Below are 21,948 nucleotides of genomic sequence, written 5' to 3'. Positions count from 1 at the left end.
GACCTCATGTCGCAAAAGTCGTTAAAATTTATTTGGAAACGTTCAAGTGGGATATTTTACCGCACCCGCCGTATTCGCCGGACATTGCTTCATCTGATTACTGGTTATTCCGACGGATACAGCACGATTTGGCAGGACACCGATTCACTTCTTTTGCAGAAATCGAAAATTGCCTCCTAACTTGGATTGTTTCAAAAGATGAAACATTTTTTCGAGATGGAATTCGAAAAATGCCTGAGAGGTGAAACAAAGTAGTAGCCAGTGATAGACAATACTTTGATTAATCTGTTCATTCAATTTGTTCTGAAATAAATGCATTTTTGACTACAAAAAAACGGACCGAATTAATTTATACTCCCAATATATATAAAATCAAATATAATAATCAAGCATACATTGTAACAATATTGCCATAATGTAACAATGTATTACAATATTATTGAAAAATTATCGAAATGATGACATTGACTGAAATTATTTAGTTTACGGTATTTATCGCCAACATTAATAAAATTATGCTTATCTAACGCATTTTTACTTGAGAAGAAAGAATCTAGCAGAAAAAGTGTCGTTTTACTCCAGGAAGATTAATATTAATCTATGGTGCGATTTAGGAGACCAGTTGCCTAAATCGCACTATTTGAAGGCTTCTTAAAAATCGTCATTTAAAAATTTATGACAATACATAAAATTCTGAAAAAAATAAATATGAAAGGAGAAATGTTGTACTTTATTATGACGTAAGAAAATTAAAGATATTCCTCATAATTCCTTAGTTATAAGCTTTTATGTCAAAAGTGGTGCGATTTTGGCAACTTTACCCTAATTATATATATACAGGGTGTCAGGTAACGATCGCCCGTGGTTTCGTGGATTGATAGATCAAGTAAAACTGAGCAGAAAAGTCCTGTACCATTTTTTAATATTTGCCATAGTTAACGAAAAAAAAATTAATAAAGTCTGCGAATAAGCGCGTATCACCGCGCGCAAGGCCCGCCCGCCGATTGCCGAGACGTAGGCAGCCGCGGCTGTAGGCGTGGCGCTGTGCGGTGAGGAAGGAAAAGCAGTAGCTGTTTTCCCTCCTCACCGCACAGCACCGGCTGCCTACGTCTCGACGACCGGCGGGCGGTCCTTGCGCGCGGTGATACGCGCTTATTCGCAGACTTTATTAATTTTTATTTCGTTAACTATGGCAAATATTAAAAAATGGTAAAGGACTTTTCTGCTCAGTTTTACTTGATTTATCAATCCACGAAACCACGGGCGATCGTCACCTGACACCCTGTATATATATATACAGGGTGTCCCAGACCAATGTATAAAGATTATCACGATGAGGTAGAAGGGATCAAGATAAATAAAAAAATCTAATATCATTTTGCGATATTTGCAATAATTTTTTAGTAATAAAATATTAAGTTCAGCCGAATAAGAGCGCGCGGAGAGACAAGCGGTTGTTCATCTGAGCCGTAGGACCGCCCACTGCGACCCGATTGTAGGCGACGGTAAGTGGCGCGCGGCGAGGGAAAGGATAGCTTGGCACCGCACCGCATCGAGCCGGGCGGTCTTACGGCTCAGACGACCAACCGTTTTCCTCTCCGCGCGCTCTTATTCGGCTGACTTTAATATTTTATTACACGAAAATTATTGCAAATATCGCAAATTGTTATTAGACTTTTTGATTAATTTCGATCCCTTCTACCTCTTTGTAGTAATCTTTATACATTGGTCTGGGACACCCTGTATATACAGGGTGTCAGGTAACTACCGCCCGTGGTTTCGTGGATTGATAGATCAAGTAAAACTGAGCAGAAAAGTCCTTTACCATTTTTTAATATTTGCTATAGTTAACAAAAAAAAATTAATAAAGTCTGCAAATAAGCGCGTATCACCGCGCGCAAGGACCGCCCGCCAGTCGCCGAGACGTAGGCAGCCGCGGCTGTAGGCGTGGCGCTGTGCGGTGAGGAGGGAAAAGCAGCAGTAGCTGCGTCCTGCGAGCGGCGCGGCAAGGAGGGAGCTGCTTTTCCCTCCTCACCGCACAGCGCCGCGCCTACACGGCTACCTACATCTCGGCGACCGGCGGGCGGTCCTTGCGCGCGGTGATACGCGCTTATTCGTAGCGGTGATACGCGCTTTATTATTTTTTTTCGTTAACTATGGCAAATATTAAAAAATGGTAAAGGACTTTTCTGCTCAGTTTTACTTGATCTATCAGTCCTCGAAACCACGGGCGGTAGTTACCTGACACCCTGTATATATATAAAATTTGTCTATATGTGTTAAAATATATATAATTATATATAAAAAATTTTTCCTGAATTAGTAAAGCAACAGAAAGGTTTATCCTTTTGTCAGTATAACATTCTTGCCAACAACAGTTTTCAAAATATACTAGTAAGTTTTCAACAACCATATCAACATGCTTATTACAATTTATAAATAGGCCTTATTGCTGACATATTGCTGATATGTCGATCATAAATTGATGTAAACAGTTTTCAAAATATAATAATGTTAAGTTTTCAACAACTTATCGGCATATACTTATCGTAGATTGGCTGCAATAATTGTTTCACATTTGCTTAACAATAGAATTCAGAGTATGGATACTGAATTGACTAAAACATTTTCGATGAATTAAATAAAAGGTAATGTAATAGCACGTACATTGAAGAGCAATTTAATCTGTGCAATGATTTGCTTTAGATTGAATTTTCATGTTTTGTTATTTGGAGATGAATTAACATCACAATAAAAAAGTTTCTCTTATAAAACTATTACTACATCACCTAATTTAATCTACTGAACTACAGAATTTGACAAAATATTTACCTGTTATAAAGGAAAGTACCTGTTATAAAAGGAAGAACGGAGCACAATGGTTGTGACTGCAGCTTTGATGATCTTAACCATTCTTTTTATTACTGTTGTGTTAACTCGAGAGAGACCAAAAGGCTGTCCACCAGGTAATTAACATATTAATATTTTAGCCTTTTACATGAGAGCAAATTCAAAAATAGTTGTCGCTGATAATTGATAACTATCGCATTATGTATTCCAGAAATTGTATTTAAATTTTTAAACAATATTAATTATAAATCGATCAATGAAGTTATCTAACAAAAAAAGAATCCATTGATCAAAACAGATTTTAATGTCTAATAATAATAATTTTACGTGAATTATACATAAAACGATGTTTTAAAACCGAAAAGTTATTTAAATTATGACTTTTAATTTTTTTTTCTACTTTTGGAACTACATTTTCAAATTTTTACTACTACAAGATGGATTTTATTATGTGAGAGGTTGTATAATATAAACATTTCTGTTGCAACGTTTCATAACGTTTTGCAGAATTCTTTCAAAATTGTTGCGCATAAAATATGGAAAATTGCAACCTTTCTGAAAACTTTTTGCAACAATATTGTGAGAAAAAAAGAAGATACCTACAATAATAACAAAAAATGTTATTTAATTTCCACATTCAAAAATTCATAATTTTTAGGTCCTTTTCCTTGGCCATTTATTGGAAATCAGTATTATTTACGACGATTACAGAAAAAATACGGTGGACAACACATGGCCTTTCTGCATCTCAGCAAAATATATAATAGCAACGTCATATCTTTACGATTGGGTGGCAAATATACGATCGCTGTTTCAGACAGCAAGCTCATACAACAAATTTGCGTTAACGAAAAGTACGATGGGCGTCCTTGGAATGAATTTATGAAGCTACGAAATTTGGGAATGAAAAAGGGTAACAAATCCTCTATCAAAATTTGTTATACTAAAGTTATACTAAAGTTAGAATATTGTTGAAAACGGTTTTTATATTTTAATAATATATAATAAAAAATTATAATCTTAAACAGATTGATATCAATATTTACGTCGAACGAAAGTAAGAGAAGAATACAATTTTTTCCTGTTTTATTTTTCAATGACTGAGCAAATTATTTAAAGGGAGAGCCAGGTGTAACGCGTTAAAAATAAGGTGATTTTTTGAAACTCTTTTTGAAAAAACTATTGGACCAATTTTTTTGAAATTTTCAAGATATCTTATTCTATCATTAAGTTACTAAAAATATATTTTTTGAAAAAAAAATAATATGTGTTAAATAATAATAATAATATTAATGGAATGTATCGGTGTTGATTCACTTGTCGGCGTGCAATGTAGCGCTGCTTGTATTCATTTGAAACAAAAAAATTAAATTGATTTCTTTTTGGTAGGGTTCATGTTATTAATTGCATCTAAAATTAAAGACAATAATGCAAAAATGTAAATGTCGCGACACATAGAAAAAAATACCGATTTTTACGAAAACTTTTCGTGTAAATTATGCAATAAAAATAATTTATTTAAACAATACAATTATAAATAAAGGTTTAAGTTATCTAATTGTGTGCGTAGAGAGAACTCAGCATGCACGAGCTCGTTCTCTCGTTTTCTTATGAGAATAAAATTTTTTAATACAATATTTAAATATGGAAATGTATCTTGTCAGCTACTGCTGTTTTTCCCTCCTCACCGCGCCGCGCCGCCAGCCGCGGCTGCCTACGTCTCGGCAATCGGCGCGCGGTCCTTGCACGCGGTGATACACGCTTATTCGCAGACTTTATTAATTTTTATCTTGTTAACTATGTCAAGTATTAAAAACTGGTATAGGACTTTTCTGCTCAGTTTTACTTAATCTATCAATCCACGAAACCAGGGGCGATATTTACCTGACATTTTGTATACCCATTTAAGCACCTCGCGGGCTCGTCGCGATTCGCGGAGACAATCCGAGCTCCTGTCTTGATTGGCAGATTCGGACCCTTAATTCGCGACAAAAACGCGTAAAACGGCTAAATCAAACAGTGACCGCAGGCGTCGGACCATGGTTACCGTTATTGACTTGATTGTCGCCGTTTCCCCTTTAAGATACCGGCGATTTCAAACCCGCGGTCTACAAAAAAATACGCCGTCTGATGAGACGCAATTATGAAGTTATGCGTCTTCGAAGCCGCGGCGCCGGGACCATGTCGCCCCAAAGGCTACCGCGTTTCTTTGTGAAATTGACGAGTCTGGTGCTCTTGCAAATTCCGCCTTAAGTATCGTTCATTTAATTTTTACGCATGTTTGTGTGCGTGCGTGCGTGCGTGCGTTGTGTGTGTGTGTGTGTGTGTGTGTGTGTGCTTCGTGCACGACATGTCTTACATGTTATATACGCAACAAGTTATCTTGCACGCTAATTCAAAAAAGTAATTTGGAGAAAACTGCGTTTGGGTTACAGATAACTAACAATTTTCAAGTACTTTCAATTAATCTGCTATGCCAGGCTCATCCTTCTGTTTTCTTATAAAATTTATGTAAGGCCGCTTTCTCTTCTTGACAAGCCGGTTGATCCCCTTTCGTGCTGTAGCAATTCTGCCTTTGTATTCTATGTGCGTCGTATGGATCAGCAAATATTTTGCATTGCTGACCAATAACAATATCAAGGCTCATTATTTGTAAAATTAAATTAACCTTTATTGAAAATACCAACAGCTATAAAAATGGCAATTTCGATTGTTTTTATGCCACAATTAAGATGTTTAGGGACCAAACGCTATACTGTCAAGCTAAAACTTTCATTTGCATTCTGTGTGTGCACGCCTAAACATCTTTTTAAAAGATCTCTTCTGGAAAACTCTTTTATATTGGTAATACATTTTTCTACACATCCGGATGAAATGCAGGCAAGTGCACAAAATTTTGTATAGTACCAGCAGCCTCTGCAACACGCCACTTACACTAACTATCTATTTCTGGTGTATGCTGCGGTTTCTGATTTGTTAAACTTAGATAATAAAAGTTGCCACTATAGTGTTTTCCATTTAATCAATGGATTCTATCAGGATTCCTTCTTATTGCCAATCCATAATATTTTATAAGTTTTTTTTTTTTATTAGCTTGTCCGTCAATTTTCTTCTTTTTCCAAGTTTTGCAGTTTTCTTTATATTTCGAAGTCTACTACCTATTCTTTTTTCTACATAGTCAACGCATTTACTTTTTGTAACTTTGAAATCATCGCCATAAGATTTTAAATCCAAAATTGCCTTAGACCACTGCACGCTCCGCGCTGTATCCGCTGACAGTCGATAATGAAACCGAACGTAGTTAGGTCAAATCTTTGAATTTTGTTTCAAAACTCAAGAAATATACTTTCAATAGGTTAAAATATTAAATTAAGCAAAAGAATCGATTTTTTTTACCTATTACACCAGGTTCCCCCCTTAAATAAGCATGCACACTTATTATTATACAGCCTCCCCTTTTCTTGATATTGTTTTCTTTTAATAGTTTTATTTTCCGCAAATATGAGAATGTATTTTAATAAACATAAGCGGTAACATTCTAACATTGACAATGCCTTAAAAATTTTATAACTTGTTTCTATTTATTATCTGAACACGTGTTTAAAATCTGAAGTTGAATCTCTAACTGGTTCACGAGTTAATCAACTTTTGCATGTATTTTTATGGTGTAGCAATACATTTCCACTTATGTCAACAAAATTATAAAGAAACATTATTGCCAATATTCTGAAACTTAAATAAAATACTGAGCAATATTTCTAAAAAGACTTTATATTGACTTACTAACTCGTTATTAAAATATCAATGATAAAACAACGTGAAGCAAATGTCAAATTTCCGAATGGGTTATATAACCACGTTACATAACCACATTTTATTTTGACTTGTATAAAGTGCTAGAAGGGCAAATATTATGTTAATGATACTTATTTAAGTATTATATGGATTTTTAAGTACCATTTGATATCTGATATACATTAAATGTTATGAATATGCATCTAGTTCTTTCATTTTTTACAATTGATTTCAAGTAAAATTTATGTCTAAAAGTTTTTTGCCGACAATTGCAAAAGTTGCAAAATATACAAATATATTTATTTGTAGTGTAGTAATATCATGTTAACTGGCATTAAGTCCTATACATAATACGAGCACATATGGTGCACGTCAAGGGGGTCATCCCGTGTGAGGACCATTTTTTTTAAGGTTCTTTTGCATTTTTTTGCGGCGAAATGAAAAAATACAGAGCTTTCAAATTTTTACTATATATTTATTACATCTTAAACTATATGTGTAAATTTTTTTATTTAAAAATATGGCGTCGTTAATGAGTTACATCACTGGAATGGCACCCATGTAAAAAAAAAGCAGATAAACGGTGCCCACGATTCCGGCAGACTGGTTTATTTAAAATCAAAAAATCAAATTGCATTTTAATCTATAGGTGAATGGCTATTGTGGGAACTAGGATTTTTTGAAAATATTAAAAATTCAATTTTTTGCATGCTTTTAAAAATTATAACTCAAAATAGCATGACTACTTGCGACTATTTTTTTATGCGGACAGAAAACGATTCAATATTTTAAAAAAATTCTAGTTCCCACGATAGTCACACATGTGCTGAATCTACCATCAAAATTTTATTTAAATCCATTGAACCGTTTTCGAAAAATCATGGGCACCAGTTAAAAAAATCCAGTTTTGAGAAAAACGCAGTTTTGAAAGTTCACGTGTGAATTACATCATGAAATTGTTACTTACCACTAATCTGCTATTCCTGGAGCATAGAGTATCCCTTCCTTTTTTTCTTGAAAATTTCGAAAGGCCGACTGCTCCTCCCTTGCTGAAATTCTAGCCTCTCTTGCCGTGTTGCTCATGCGCTGCTCGGAACGGCTGATCCGGGCTTCGTCGCAGCGCTCTACATAAGCGTGCGCTGATCGTCCAATTGAACAGCCCATCGTATGCATTATCTTAATAATGCCTTGGAAGCTTTCATTAAAGATGACGAAGGCCAAAAAAGTTCCAATCTAAACTATCTGAGCGCCTAAATGTAGATGTTTCGGAGCGAACGTCCAAATGAGTGAATTTAACGACTCATTATTATTCTGCGTCTCTGGTCCTAAACATTGGGTCAAAAGATCGTCCTTAGATAAATCTTTATAGATAGATTTAACTACTGCTTGTACTTCCGTGGATAATAGGGCCTTCTCGTGGTGGAATTGGTCGAGCGTGCTCTTAGCTTCAGCCTGCCGCCATTTACACCAGCTACCTACGTATAATCCAGATCATTTTTCAACGAATAACGGTTTCTTTGAAATTTTCTCTTCTTTCTTCGCTCAGCACGAGCGCGAGTTTCCCTTGTTCCTTTTCTGTCACTCATCGCAAACTTGAAGCACTTGCACGGTACAATATTACTGTTTACGACAACTCAAGAGCTGTTACACCGCTGACTGCGGAGCCAAAATTAAGCAACCGTTACATTCAATTTGAGTTTCAGGACAGCAGCACCACTCTAAATATGTGTGCGTATACGTGCGTGTAAATAGAATCGGCTTCAGGTTAGAATCCGAAGGTATACAATAGCTCTTGTTCCCCGCCCCACCGAGTGCTCAGCTGCGTGCTTATGGTAAACACCTTACCTACTCACTGCTGTAACTTTTCAATGACTTCGAATTTTGGAAAATTACTTTGCCAGTATATTCTATGAATGCTCTAGATTAGATTTATGCAAAAAAAATAATTGATTTTTTGAAGCCGTCACACGGGATGACCTCCTTTATAAAAACATAGAATTTCATCAATTTCAAATTTAAGTAACTTTTGTCTGCAATTGTATAGCCAGAACATCTTCATATAAAATTTCAATTTCAATTTTTCCTGAAAAATTTGAAAAAAAACCAATTTACGATCAGTGTCCCAAAGAAAAAAGTCTCAAAAAATGACAATTAAAAGGAATCCTGTAAAAACTTAACAAATACTTTTCTTTAAATCTAGGATATGTCACCAAACTATTTTCTATTAGTAACGTTCCATCATAAAGAATTTTGACTTGTAAGAATTAATTAGAAAATAGAAAATATAAATAGTAAATTTTTTACAATAACCAAACAAATCTGAAAGTTTTTTTGTTTTCCCTTAAATATGACATTATCAAATAAAAAAATCTGAAGTACTGTTCTTATACCTATTGTATGTTCAGAGAAACATCAAATTTAAAAAGAAAATAGAAAAAAAAATGTGTCTGATAAGCGCAGTTTCTAAAATTTTAACAAGATTACTGCTTTGTACTTTGAATAATATATCTATTTTTATTTTTGTTATTGTTAATGTTATAAAAAAAAATATATATAATATATTATAGGATAAGTACCTAGATAGCACAGAGAATTCAAAAAGAATTAAAAAATAATTCAGGTTTATGTCATTATAATGCTGAAGTCAGAAAAACAATTTTTTTTCCGGCTTAAAATAAATTCAGAATTGACGGCATAAATTTAAATTCTTTTTTAATTATGTGTGCTATCTGGGTAAATCATAAATCAAAATTCTCACAACAACAAAATAAGTCCAATAACTTTATTTTTCTCTTTTAAATAAATTCTTAAAACATTAATCAAACAGCTTCGTTTCTTATATTTATTGTATATGTCCGAAGAAAATTGCCATATTTATCATAATCAACGAGTTGAAAAAAAGATATTTTTTGTTTCCTAAAAACTCAATATTTAAGTATGTAAATACAGAAAATAAAGCGGCGAATATAGGTAAATCGAGCGCTCGGTAAACGGTACACGATGAGAGGCAATCTCTACCATTTACCGCGTTCGACTCGTATTTGCCGCTTTATTTTCTGTATTGATATTTTTACGAATCTTAACTTTTTTATTCCATATTTAAAGTTATTCGAATTTTATAAAAAACCCTTTAATTAAATTCGACTCTCGTGAAAGTCAGAAAGTAATTACAAATGCCATTAATTATTATCAATTAATAAAAAATTATTGGTGTCAGGACTTACGGCGAACGATGGCCCGGAGTGGAAAGAATTGCATAATTGGTCCGCACGCGCACTAAGACAGGTCGGTTTTGCTAAGCCAGCGATGGTCGACCTGCTCAATAACGAGATGACGCTCATTGCAAAAAGACTAAGGGACGGTGGCGTACAACCTATACGGCCCGCGTTTGCGCCCGCCGTAATGAATGTTCTTTGGTTTTTGGTCACAAGATCGAATCCATCCGAGAATCCCAAGAGGTATGTAAAATTGTCGGAACGATTAAAAAAAATACTCCTTATTCTCAACAACGCTGCACTTCCGCGGATTCATTTCCGGAGAAAGGAAAGAAATCCGTAATTATTTCATTGTCTCTCTGATTCTGCGATTGCTTGTAGATTACAGAATTTCATAAATATGATGGATCATCGATCGCAACAGTTTGATGCGACCGGCGGAATTCTATCCGCTATACCTTGGATACGTTACATCGCACCGGAAATGTCAGGCTACAATACCGTCGTAACGCTAAACAAAGAACTGAAAACTTTTCTAATGGTACGTAATCTCGATGATCTCAAACTCAAATTTTAGCTTTTCACTTGCTAATACTTATTGATGCGCCACGCATCATATTTTGTGTCTTTTGCAGGACACTATCAACGAGCATAAAAAACGATATATTAAGGGAAATGAGTCGGATTTTATCGATTTGTTTCTCCAGGAGATGTACGAAAGCGAAGGACAGGGAGAGAGAGCCCATGTGTTTGATGGTAAAAGTTGCTTTTTATTATCGAGCAAAGTCCAGAAAACGTCGCTACAATTTTCTCGGCTATTCGCATGGAAATTAACGCTTTGTTTCGCATGCTTAATAAATGCACATTAATGAAAGTATTAATAAAAGTGTACGTAAGAAAACAAACCAGCTCGCCTGTAGTACACACAAACGTATCTTTTTTGTTTTTTTTTTTTTTTTCAGATGGTAATCTGATTGTGACATTGATCGACTTCTTCATCGCCGGCATTAGCACTACAACAGCGACATTAGATATTCTCTTCATGCAAATAACAAATCATCCAGACGTACAACGCAAGTTGCACGAGGAGATCGACGCCGTGATCGGAAACAGGACTCCCAGTTTGGAGGACAGAAAAAAGTAATTTTATATCTTTAAGACGAGTATAATTTCTTTTTCTAATAATTATTTTTGAAAGAGAGAAGGAAACAGAATTGTTTTTTTTTATGAACCCTTCTGTACAAAAAATTACTCAAACGTTCAATTTATGTTAAATTCCAAATTAATCACAGAATGCCTTACACGGAAGCGATATTAAACGAAAGTCAACGCTTAACGAGTGTAGTAGTTCTATTAGCACCACATCGCACCGTCGAAGATACAATCCTTGATGGTTACAAAATACCAAAGGATACTATTGTCCTCTTAAATGTGCATTGCAACAACATGGATCCGGATGTATACCCTGACCCGAATTCGTTTAGGCCGGAGAGATTTATAAACAAGGATGGAAATTATCAAACACAAGAAAATCTTATACAATTTGGAAAAGGTCAGTAAATTATTATAGAGTTAAAAAAAAACAAATTTTATACAAAATTTTCATAAAAGGAATAACATCCTTGGTAAACTCAAACATTGTGGAAACTCTTTTACAAAATAGAAATCATTGTTTCGTTTATGTACTTAATTTTGAACTTGAATTAAGCCTGGTTTATGCAGGCCGTAACCGTAAAAAGTTGACCAATCGTAGTCGATTATTCGGTAATTGTGCACAATAGGGAAGCCAGCTCCAATCATGTTGACCTTGAAATATGTTATAGAGGCAAGGATACTGAACAACTTATCCATATAAATTAATCGGCGCTCTCGTCTAGTTTTCAAGATATACTTAGAGAAAGAAAAAACAGTTTTTCTTAATTATTTCAAAAAATATTTATTTTACAAAAATATGTGTTAAACAAAAAATGAAGCTCGTAATAAGCTCTATAAAAAAGGTTATTTACAATTTTACCTAACTTCAATACTGTAGTTGTTATAGTAGAAAAACTGTTTTAAAATAATTTTTCTTTTATTTTGAGTAGTTTTGCGTGAAATCTAGATACTTGGGCGGGTGGAGGAGCTCCACCTTTCCTGCATTTTCTCCCCATTTTTTTTCTAACCTAACTTAACCTAATACTATTTTAGTTGTAATTTGGCCAAGAATATCTAATTGATCATGTTGCGGTATTAGATTTGAAATTATAGCTCACCCTCTCCCGCACCCTCTCCCACCACGTTATTAGTAGACCGACTGACAAGGAAATACAGTGAAGTGTCCGCCCCAGATTAAAACGAGTTTTTAATATGTTGTAGTACAGATAAAAATAAGGGACACGTATTTTTTTATACGTGCCCATACGCACTTTAAGGGGGTAAAACACCCCTTTGAAGAAAATCGGTTTTTTTCTTTCGAAGCGTATGCCGTCGAAACTATAAGAGATAGGAAAAAATGTTTTAAATAAAAGTTGAATGGCTTGAAGAGTAATTTATAACAGCGGAAAAAAAATTTTTTTTTAATCTTTTTTATTACTTTTTCCCACAACTTACCTATTTTTTGTCAAAATTTTTATTTTTTTTTATAAGCAAAATAAAGCTTATTTTATTACGAATTCAACGGTATATGATAAAGTTACGATACAACATTCCTATTTTCCAAAAATAATTAAAAACCTCTCTATACGCACGGTACGCGCACCCGTCCGCGCGTTCGTGCGCTACGGAAGTGACTCCCTCCGATTTCGACGTGCTCTTAATATGTTGTACAAATTAAAATAAGGGACACGTATTTTTTACACGTGTCCTAATACACTTTTAAGGGTGAAACACCCCTTTAAAAAAAATTTTTTCTTTCGAAGCGTGTATCGTCGAAACTATAAGAGATAAAAAAAAAATGTTCTCAATGAAAGTTGAATGCATGTTTTTCTCGCATAAGATAACAAAAACATTTCGAGGACAGTCTGTGTCTAACATGAAAACGTAGACATTGAGAAAAACATTTACTACAAAATAAAACGACACTACACTAAAGAATAACAACAATTACGGTGTTGTAAGACATTAATTTCTTGTTTAGAAAATAATATGTAATTAATATAAGTTAAACATTTATTTACTGGTCTACATGATTCGACTAGAATAGTTGTTTTTTTCAACATTTTACAGATAAGGAGACTTGAATTACAAAAAATTATTACTCACACATTCCATATCTTCAGTATCTAACGCCAGCTCATCAACTAACAACAAGAGAACTAACATAAAACTAATTAAAAAATTAGTTAGAAATTTCATCTTTTATACTGTATTTATACAATTCAATTAATGTTGTCAACAAATTTATTAAATTCGATTAGTGTAGAAATATGCATAACCACGCTACTGGCGCGTGCACTTTGGGTCATTTCCTTACATACGTAACTCTTGAATCTATACATGTCAATACTGCCGAGACGTAAACATTCTATTTCAAGATAGGAAATTCTAGTCGAATCATGTAAACCAGTAAATAAATGTTTAACTTATATTAATTACATATTATTTTCTAAACTAGAAATTAATGTCTTACAACACCGTAATTGTTGTTATTCTTTAGTGTAGTGTCGTTTTATTTTGTAGTAAATGTTTTTCTCAATGTTTGCGTTTTCATGTTAGACACAGACTGTCCTCGAAATGTTTTTGTCATCTTATGCGAGAAAAACATGCATTCAACTTTCATTGAGAACATTTTTTTTATCTCTTATAGTTTCGACGATACACGCTTCGAAAGAAAAAACCCGATTTTCTTTAAAGGGGTGTTCACCCTTAAAAGTGTATTAAGACACGTGTAAAAAATCGTGTCCCTTATTTGTACAACATATTAAAGGCACGTCAAAATCGGAGGGAGTCACTTCCGTAGCGCACGAACGCGCGGACGGGTGCGCGTACCGTGCGTATAGAGAGGTTTTTAATTATTTTTGGAAAATAGGAATGTTGTATCGTAACTTTATCATATACCGTTGAATTCGTAATAAAATAAGCTTTATTTTGCTTATAAAAAAAATAAAAATTAAAAAAATAAATAAATAAGTGGTGGGGGAAAGTATTAAAAAAAATTTTTTTTTTAATTTTTTTTCCGCTGTTATAAATTACTCTTTGAGCCATTCAACTTTCATTTAAAACATTTTTTTCTATCTCTTATAGTTTCGACGGTATACGCTTTGAAAGAAAAAAACCGATTTTCTTCAAAGGGGTGTTTCACCCCCTTAAAGTGCGTATGGGTACGTATAAAAAAATACGTGTCCCTTATTTTTATCTATACTACAACATACTAAAAACTTTTAATCTGAGGCGGACACTTCCCTGTGTTTTCTTGTGAGACGGGGTGGGCTAAGTTAGAAAAAATACCGCGAGGAAGTGCAGGAGGCGAAGTCCTTCCCCCGCCCACGTGTTCTCTGTACAACATGTAAAAATTTGTTTTTGTCAGAGTTTTTTTTAAATGCTTTTTGATTGTACCTCTTAAAGTATTGGAGTTAGGTAAAATATGTATTGAACTTTATTTGTAGAGTTTTTTATAAGCTTCATTTTTGATATGACACATTTTTTTCTAAAATGAATATTTTTTGAAATAATTAAAAAAAACTATGTTTTTCTTTTTCCTAAGTTATACCTCGAAAACTAGACGAAAGCGCCAATTAGTTTATAAGGAAAAGTTGTTCAATATCCTTGCCTCTATAACATATGTCAAGGTCAACATGATCGGAGCTGGGTTTCCTATTGTGCACAATTACCGATTAATCTTCTATAAATCAATTATGATTAGCTCATTTCTTACGGTTACGGCATGCATAAGCCAAACTTCTTGTATCGCATCGTAACGCATGTACACAATTATAAATTCTTCTTTACTGTTTTTTCGCATGCTCTATCGCGCGATCGGAAGGTCGAAAATGCTTTTCGTGCTAGAGAAAAAGCTACAAATATTTGTCCTAGTTTAGTTCACTAACTTGCGACCTTTGTACGTATTCTTGTGCATGTGTGCGTGTGCGCGCGCGTGCCTGTGTGTACATAAATCAGATTTTAATCGTTTTGTAGTCAAGAAAATAGCGATGACAGTAAAGGAGAAGATATTGTGAGCACCTATTTATATTTTATTCAATAACTTTATTATAATCAATATTTTACATTGAAACTCATAATGATTATATTCATCAAAATGTTGTTTAATAAATTCTAGACTTAAAGTTATGAAATATTTACGACGTGACTTATGAAAATGTGATGTCAAAGAGGAACAGGGGTGATAATATAGACTACCGCAAAAATAAATTAAAAATTTTTCTATAAACAAGTTACTACATTATAAAATTATATATTTTTCATTGTCTTTGGTTTAGAATTTCTCTGTATTTAGAAACATTATATAGAGCTATCATTTTATCCTTGTTATTTAATATTAGGATAAAGTGATATCTAATATTTCTGAACGCAGTCTTGTAAAGTGTGACAATCAATTTATTGCAGAATTATTTTAATATGAAAATCTGGATATTACCCATATTATCAGCACGCTTTTAGGTCTATGTTAACAATATGCTATTAAATAATTTTGCGTAAATCTAGATAAATTATAAAGTTAAATAAAAAAAAAAAAACATTTGAGTGTATCATACATATGAGTGTACATTCGTGTGATAATATGCTCATTGGGAATAATAGTAGAGTCACTCAAAAAATTTAACTAATTAATGAACATATAAATAACATTTTAATATAATTACATTTTAAACAAAAAATGATATTTTAATAAAACCTTTATGAAAATTATATCATAAATAAAATACAATTGAAAATTTATTATTTTCAAATATTATTATTCCAATACTTTTCTAAAATAGTCATTTACTGGTGATTGTTCAGCGACTATTGCACTGATCTATATGTAATTAAGGGTCTAGTCTAGTGTTCGGGTTCATTTCGGAAGCTTATTTTATGATTTTTTTTTTTACAACAAAATAAAATACAATCAAGTCCGCTTTTCGCACACGTATTTATTATAATATTAAGATACTAAAATAATTTTTTTTTCTGATTTTTTGTGTAATTAGTATATTTTATTAATAATTAAATTTGGCGACTTTAAATTGATGCAGGTCGCTGGCGCAGGTAAAATCTCCAGTTGTGCTTATCTGAAACAAAAAAATCAAATTGATTATTGTTCTGTAGGCTATTGGCTATCGCCCGTAGTAAAATTAAACATTTTTATTAATAAATAACAAAATGGCTACTTATAAAAAAAAGTGTAAAAAATCATGACTTTTTTCCATAGAAAATCGGTTAAAAAAATAGAAATTTATTATTAAAAATAAGTAATTTTACTACCGGCGATAGCCATTGTTGTGTAGAATAACATATTAAAAATTTGAAGCAATCGGTTGGATAGATTTTTTTAAATCACCTGCGCCGCTTACAAAAACGTTGTTTTGAGAAATCGCGTGAGAAGTTTTGATTACATCTTTCTTATAAAAAAATTATACTCACATTAATCCGCTATGCCTGGTGCGTACAACAATCCTTCGGTTTCCTCAAAGACTTCGTTTTTTTTTTTTTTTGCCTGTCGAGACAAGAATGGACGGGTAAGATTGCCGCGGTGCAGCTGCCGCGTCGCGCGCCGTTCGCAGCGGGCAGTCTTCGGGCGCTCACGTTTTTGACCTGTAACTTCCTAAATATTTCGAATTTCGGTCTGAAATTTTTACAGGATACTCTCAAGAGTTTGTACTTTCGAAAAATGTAAGAAAAAAAAAGCGATTTTTTGAAGCCCGAACACTAGATTAGACCCTTAAATGTCAAAATATACCTTGTAAAAGTTTCAAAATGCTCAACAGTAAAAATGCTTTATAACAATTGTCAGCTATTGTGTATTGGCATTCATGTACTTTAGATACATCAGTCATATCGCAACACGAAAACGTCAATCAACGTTTAGTTAACTTAACATTTATTGGATCACAATATTTACGACATTGTTGCGATGCAACAAATGCAGAGCTTTAATGCTACTACATAACGGCAGGTTACTCAACAAACAAAAGTGAATTGAAATGGATAGAAACGATTTCATTTTGACATTTTTATATTCGCGCTTCGGATATTTAGAATCCATTTGAATCCAGAAATAATATAAATTCAACATGATGAATAGCTCACTTCGTATTTTAATTTATTTAAACCAAAAAATTTATAGGTCATGGGGACATGAATCCATCTCAATTCAAAACAATGAATAGCTCATTTTGTATTTCAATCCATTTAAATCCAAAAATACTCGAAAACTCGTTTCTTGGTTATTTTTATTGATCTAGAATAGCAAAAGTTTGTGAAAAACTGTTACTTTTTTAGTTTTAACGCGTACGTGTTTAAATCTAGCAAATAATTTCAAACTGAATACTTGTAAATTGATTTCTTCGATCTATATGTCACAACTCAAAGAAAAAGTATATATGTATTTTTTTAGGAAAGAGAAGATGTATTGGAGAAGTTTTGGCAAGATCGGCTATATTCCTACTGTTTGTCGGGGTGATGCAGAAATATCGTTTACTTCCTTTGCCTGGTAAAGGATCCGTTAATGCAGAATTCACCATCGGGATAATAAAGGAATTGAAGCATTATGAATTGTTAATCGTTCCCAGATAAGATAATATTATATTCTCTTAGATAAATAAGTTTCTTGTTTAAAAAACATATTTCGAATTAATTTTATCATATTGACAAATGTTAATTTCCCAATTAGACTACAATTCTATTTAATTATGTTTTGTTACACTTTCTGTCCAAGGTATATGTATATGTAAGCATTAAAAGAAAAAAGAAGACAAAAAATTTAAAAGTATAATATAAAAAACTCATGTATAAATTTGAATTTCTTGTTCTAAAAATTTTTAAAGAATAGTAGAAGAGAAGATGATAATATGGCACACATTTTCATTTTATGGAATAACTTTGTTTATAATCACCCACACAACACGCGTGACTGTTAGTCGACTGGTAGCCGACTTTTCTCAGTTGACTTAAAGGCAACTTTCAACAGTCGACTATAACTCGACAGCAATTGACTATTTGTTGACTGTTTGTCGATTTTTGAAAGTCGACAAATGGTTAATAAATAGTCGACTGAAATCTGACTCAAAGTCGACGAAAACTCTGTTCTTTTTGTGACAAAAGATCTTATATTACTCTCTTAAGTTATTTATATCTTTTTGACAAAGCGAAAAGATATAAATAATAGATATTTTATCTTGCCAAAAAGACAATTAACATAAAAAGAAATCTTAGTTTTAATTCGCTCGTAGCCCGTTAGCGTCCCTTACGGAAATGAACTATTGGAAAGCCAATAATCACTATTGACTTACAATAGTGATTATTCATTCTTTAATAGTGATTATGTAGCATCTAATAATTGGGTTATTTGCAATAATCATTTCCTAATAGTTCTTGAATGAGTTTTATTATTGATTTCATAATGAGATTATTTGCAATAATCATTCCCCAATAGTTCTTTTATGAAATGATTATTGATTTCATATTTCATAATCAGGTTATTTGCAATAATCACCAGAACACTACTTTTAATAGTTAATATATAAATGATTATATAGTCGACTATTCACAATAAACCCAATAAGAACTGGATCGTTTTATATACGTTTATTAAATGCAAGTATGGTATAAAACAGATATAGATATGTGGCAGATATGTATATAAGTAAAATGGTTTTTATACGTTAGTGCAATGTACGTTTATAATAATCGTTCTTATTACGTATATATAATACGGAACGTATTTTATACGTTGAAAAATGGTTTATAAAATGCCAGAAATATATTTACGTTTATAACACGTATAAAAATACTATCAAATACAATTATATACTAATTAAATAAATATTTCTTAAATGCGTTTATGATTTGTAAAAGTTGTCCCTTTAAATAACCTATCAAAAATAGGATTTAATATCCAGGTATGATATACTTTTTAAATATGTTAATAAAAGTTTAAACGTAAATTATATTTATATGTTTTTATTGCAGCAATATTTAAACAAATAATAAACGTATTTTATACACATTTGGTATAGCTAATTAAAGGTTTATTGAAAACGTATATTATTTATGAAATGAAAAACATTTATAAATTATTTCAGAAATATTGAATATGATTAAAATCCAAGACATTCAATTATTACATTAATAATAGTTATTTTACACGTAAAAACATATTACGGTGCTCTCAAAAATTGAGCGATTTGCTTTGATTTTGAGTCTCAAACATAGACTTTGTACTATGTCTATGGTCTCAAAGCTTTTGCGCGACACCAGTCTTCGCGCCTTCGCAACTTGGGCGGCTTCCACTAGGTGGCCACGCCGTAGAGGATTTTCTCGTGAGTCGAGTGCGGCCACAAGCATTTTATCTAGGCGCCACCGCGACTGTTTTTCTAAATCGCATTTCAGTGAAACTTTTGGGAATTAATTGTTGTAACCTCAAGACGAAATTCGCTCTCGTTTTTTTCAAATGTGATGTGTATGTGGTTTGCTGTTCCACATAAAATTTTATATTTTTACATGTAAATAACAATTTGTATTGTTATTAAATCTTGTACATAAATGTTTAATTTAAATTTAATCTTTATTTAATCCTTTTGAACGAAAAGGAAGAAAAATATTTTTTTGGAAACTATAATTTATTACGTCTAAATTATTAATTTATCAAAACGTATTTTATACGACTATATAAATTGTAGTGATTAATAGTCGACTCACAGTCGACTGATAGATTGACTTAAAAGTCAACTCTTGCCTTTTACAGTCAGCTTAAAGTTGGCTCATAGTTGACTTCGTGTTGTGTGGGCAACATTTTATATTGGAAGTGAAACGATTCTATTTGTCAAAATGTTGTTTAACAGATTCTAAATTCAAAGTAACAAAATATTTATTACTTAGGACGTGATTTTAAAAAATGTAACGCATTGCATAATCGGTAGAAAAAAAGAATGATGGTAATGTGGCTAGCCCAACAACAATTTTAAAAAATTGTTTTAGTTTTAAAGAAAAGATTATTTTGTTCAAAATTTATATATTTTAAATTTTTTATTATTCAGAATTTTCCTGATTTAAAATTTTCTTGCGTTTAAAGACTATAGAAATATTATTAGAAATATTCTTTTTTCCCTGTTTAACATTAAACAATAAACATAAAATGACATCTCAATCTGATGTTTTTGAACACTGACTTTTAGAATAACAATCTATTTATCCAAAAAATATTTTAATATAAAAATTTTGTATAAAAAACCATATTACAAAAAATCCCATATTATTGTTTAACTTTACACAACTCGAAGTGTGTACAGCCAAATCAAAAATTAAATAACGAAGAAACATTTAAGTGTACATACATTGTGTGATAATACGATCAAGTTTAAAAACAATGAGGAAGTTTGTGTAATTAAATATACTTTAAAAAAGTTTAGAAGTATTCAAAAGTACAAATGCCTTATAACAACTGTTAGCTATTGTGTATTGGCGCCACTAAAAAGCGGCGGCCTGCTAAATAAATAATTTCAACAGTAATTGTTAGACTTTGTCACCTAATAACTGAGATAACAAAAGTAACCATCATGACCATAGAAACCATAATACCTTTTTCTTCTCAACTGAAAAAAAAAGTTTAAAAAAATAAATATAAATAAAAAAATAATTATTTTGTATAATATATTTGCAAGAAAATTGTTTAAAACATTTTTGTAAATAAAAAAAGTTGATGTATAAAATAGTTAATGAAAAAATTGTTTTTTAAATTAAGTTAATTTACTTTCAAAAAGTAAAGGAGGGTGGTTAAATTGGATCTTTAATATTTGCAGTTTTTGCTCTGTATAAGGCCGATCGTAAAAATCAATATAAATTTTTTTTTAATTTTTGCACAATGGCTGAAAATACATATTTGTGTCTATTCTATGAATGTTATGGGAACTGTCAAACTACTGTTTTATGTTCCGTGTCTTATAAGGACCTTACATTATAAATAGCACGTAAATCTGCTTAATTGTATTCATTTAAATTGAAAAGGTTCCATTTGGAACACAGTCCGATTTACCCATCGACAATGTCGATAGATTTACTCTACTTTCTCTTGTATATGTTTCATTTTTAAAAAATAATATGTTTCGTATTATTATTTCAAGAGTTCTTACTTTGTGTTAAATTATTATGATATTGACAATTCTGTGTTTATACTGTTTTGCTCGTCTTATATTATCTTTCCAACAATCATTTTAAGTACGAATTGATTGGTCATTTCCGTGCATTTTGAGACTCTCCGCGTTTGCCTCTCCTGACAATTTAGGAGACAAAGGATCTCGCTACTGCACGGAGCGCGGTCTTCTCTATAAATCTCGAATAGATATTAACAAGACATAGACACTGTTCACCTTGGGCTCAGAACCAGAGTGATTGATCAGAATAAAGTCACAAAATTTTACGAAGAAGCAGTCGATACATTGATACTGTATCCATCCTTCAGAAAGTCGTTAATTGAGTAAAGAGCATCTCGTCGTTGCGTAGCCCGTTTAGAACTTAACCCAAAATTGTATGCACATAGACAATACATTTGCACTAACAAAGTATGTATATTTATTTAAAAAATATATTTTAAACTATAAAATGCATTACAAAATAAAGAAATCTTTATATATATATATATATATATATATATATATATATATATATATAAACTTTTAAATATGTAATAAATTTTTTTTAAATAAATTGAAAGATTTATTTTCTACGCAATAAATATTAAGAAAATGTACCTTATTATTTAACAAAAAAAATCTTTTTTTTTTTTGGAACAACAAAAAAGATATCAAAGTATGAAAGTTACTTTTTAAGTAAATTTGTAATTAATATAACAATAGTAATTTAAACTAGACTGTTTAAGAGTAATTACACGTATAAGTAAGTAAAAAATTATTAACTACAGTCAAGTCTAGATTTCAGTATTATAATATTATTTTAC

The 21,948-nt window shown here is 32.0% G+C and overlaps 1 protein-coding gene across 1 annotated transcript; it reads left to right on the top strand.

The window, feature by feature from the left end:
• The first annotated feature begins 2,878 nt into the window (after window positions 1-2,878).
• Window positions 2,879-17,790, top strand: LOC120359873 (probable cytochrome P450 305a1). The gene is made up of 8 exons (XM_039459299.1): window positions 2,879-2,966; window positions 3,509-3,763; window positions 9,863-10,103; window positions 10,242-10,401; window positions 10,496-10,616; window positions 10,823-11,000; window positions 11,153-11,412; window positions 17,392-17,790. The coding sequence occupies exons 1-8, from the start codon at window positions 2,879-2,881 to the stop codon at window positions 17,568-17,570; spliced, it is 1,482 nt and encodes a 493-aa protein (XP_039315233.1). The 3' UTR covers window positions 17,571-17,790.
• Window positions 17,791-21,948: the final 4,158 nt, after the last annotated feature.

This window comes from Solenopsis invicta, unplaced genomic scaffold, assembly GCF_016802725.1.
Source record: "Solenopsis invicta isolate M01_SB unplaced genomic scaffold, UNIL_Sinv_3.0 scaffold_22710, whole genome shotgun sequence".
Taxonomy (NCBI): domain Eukaryota; kingdom Metazoa; phylum Arthropoda; class Insecta; order Hymenoptera; family Formicidae; genus Solenopsis; species Solenopsis invicta.
This window is presented reverse-complemented; position numbering and strand designations above follow the sequence as displayed.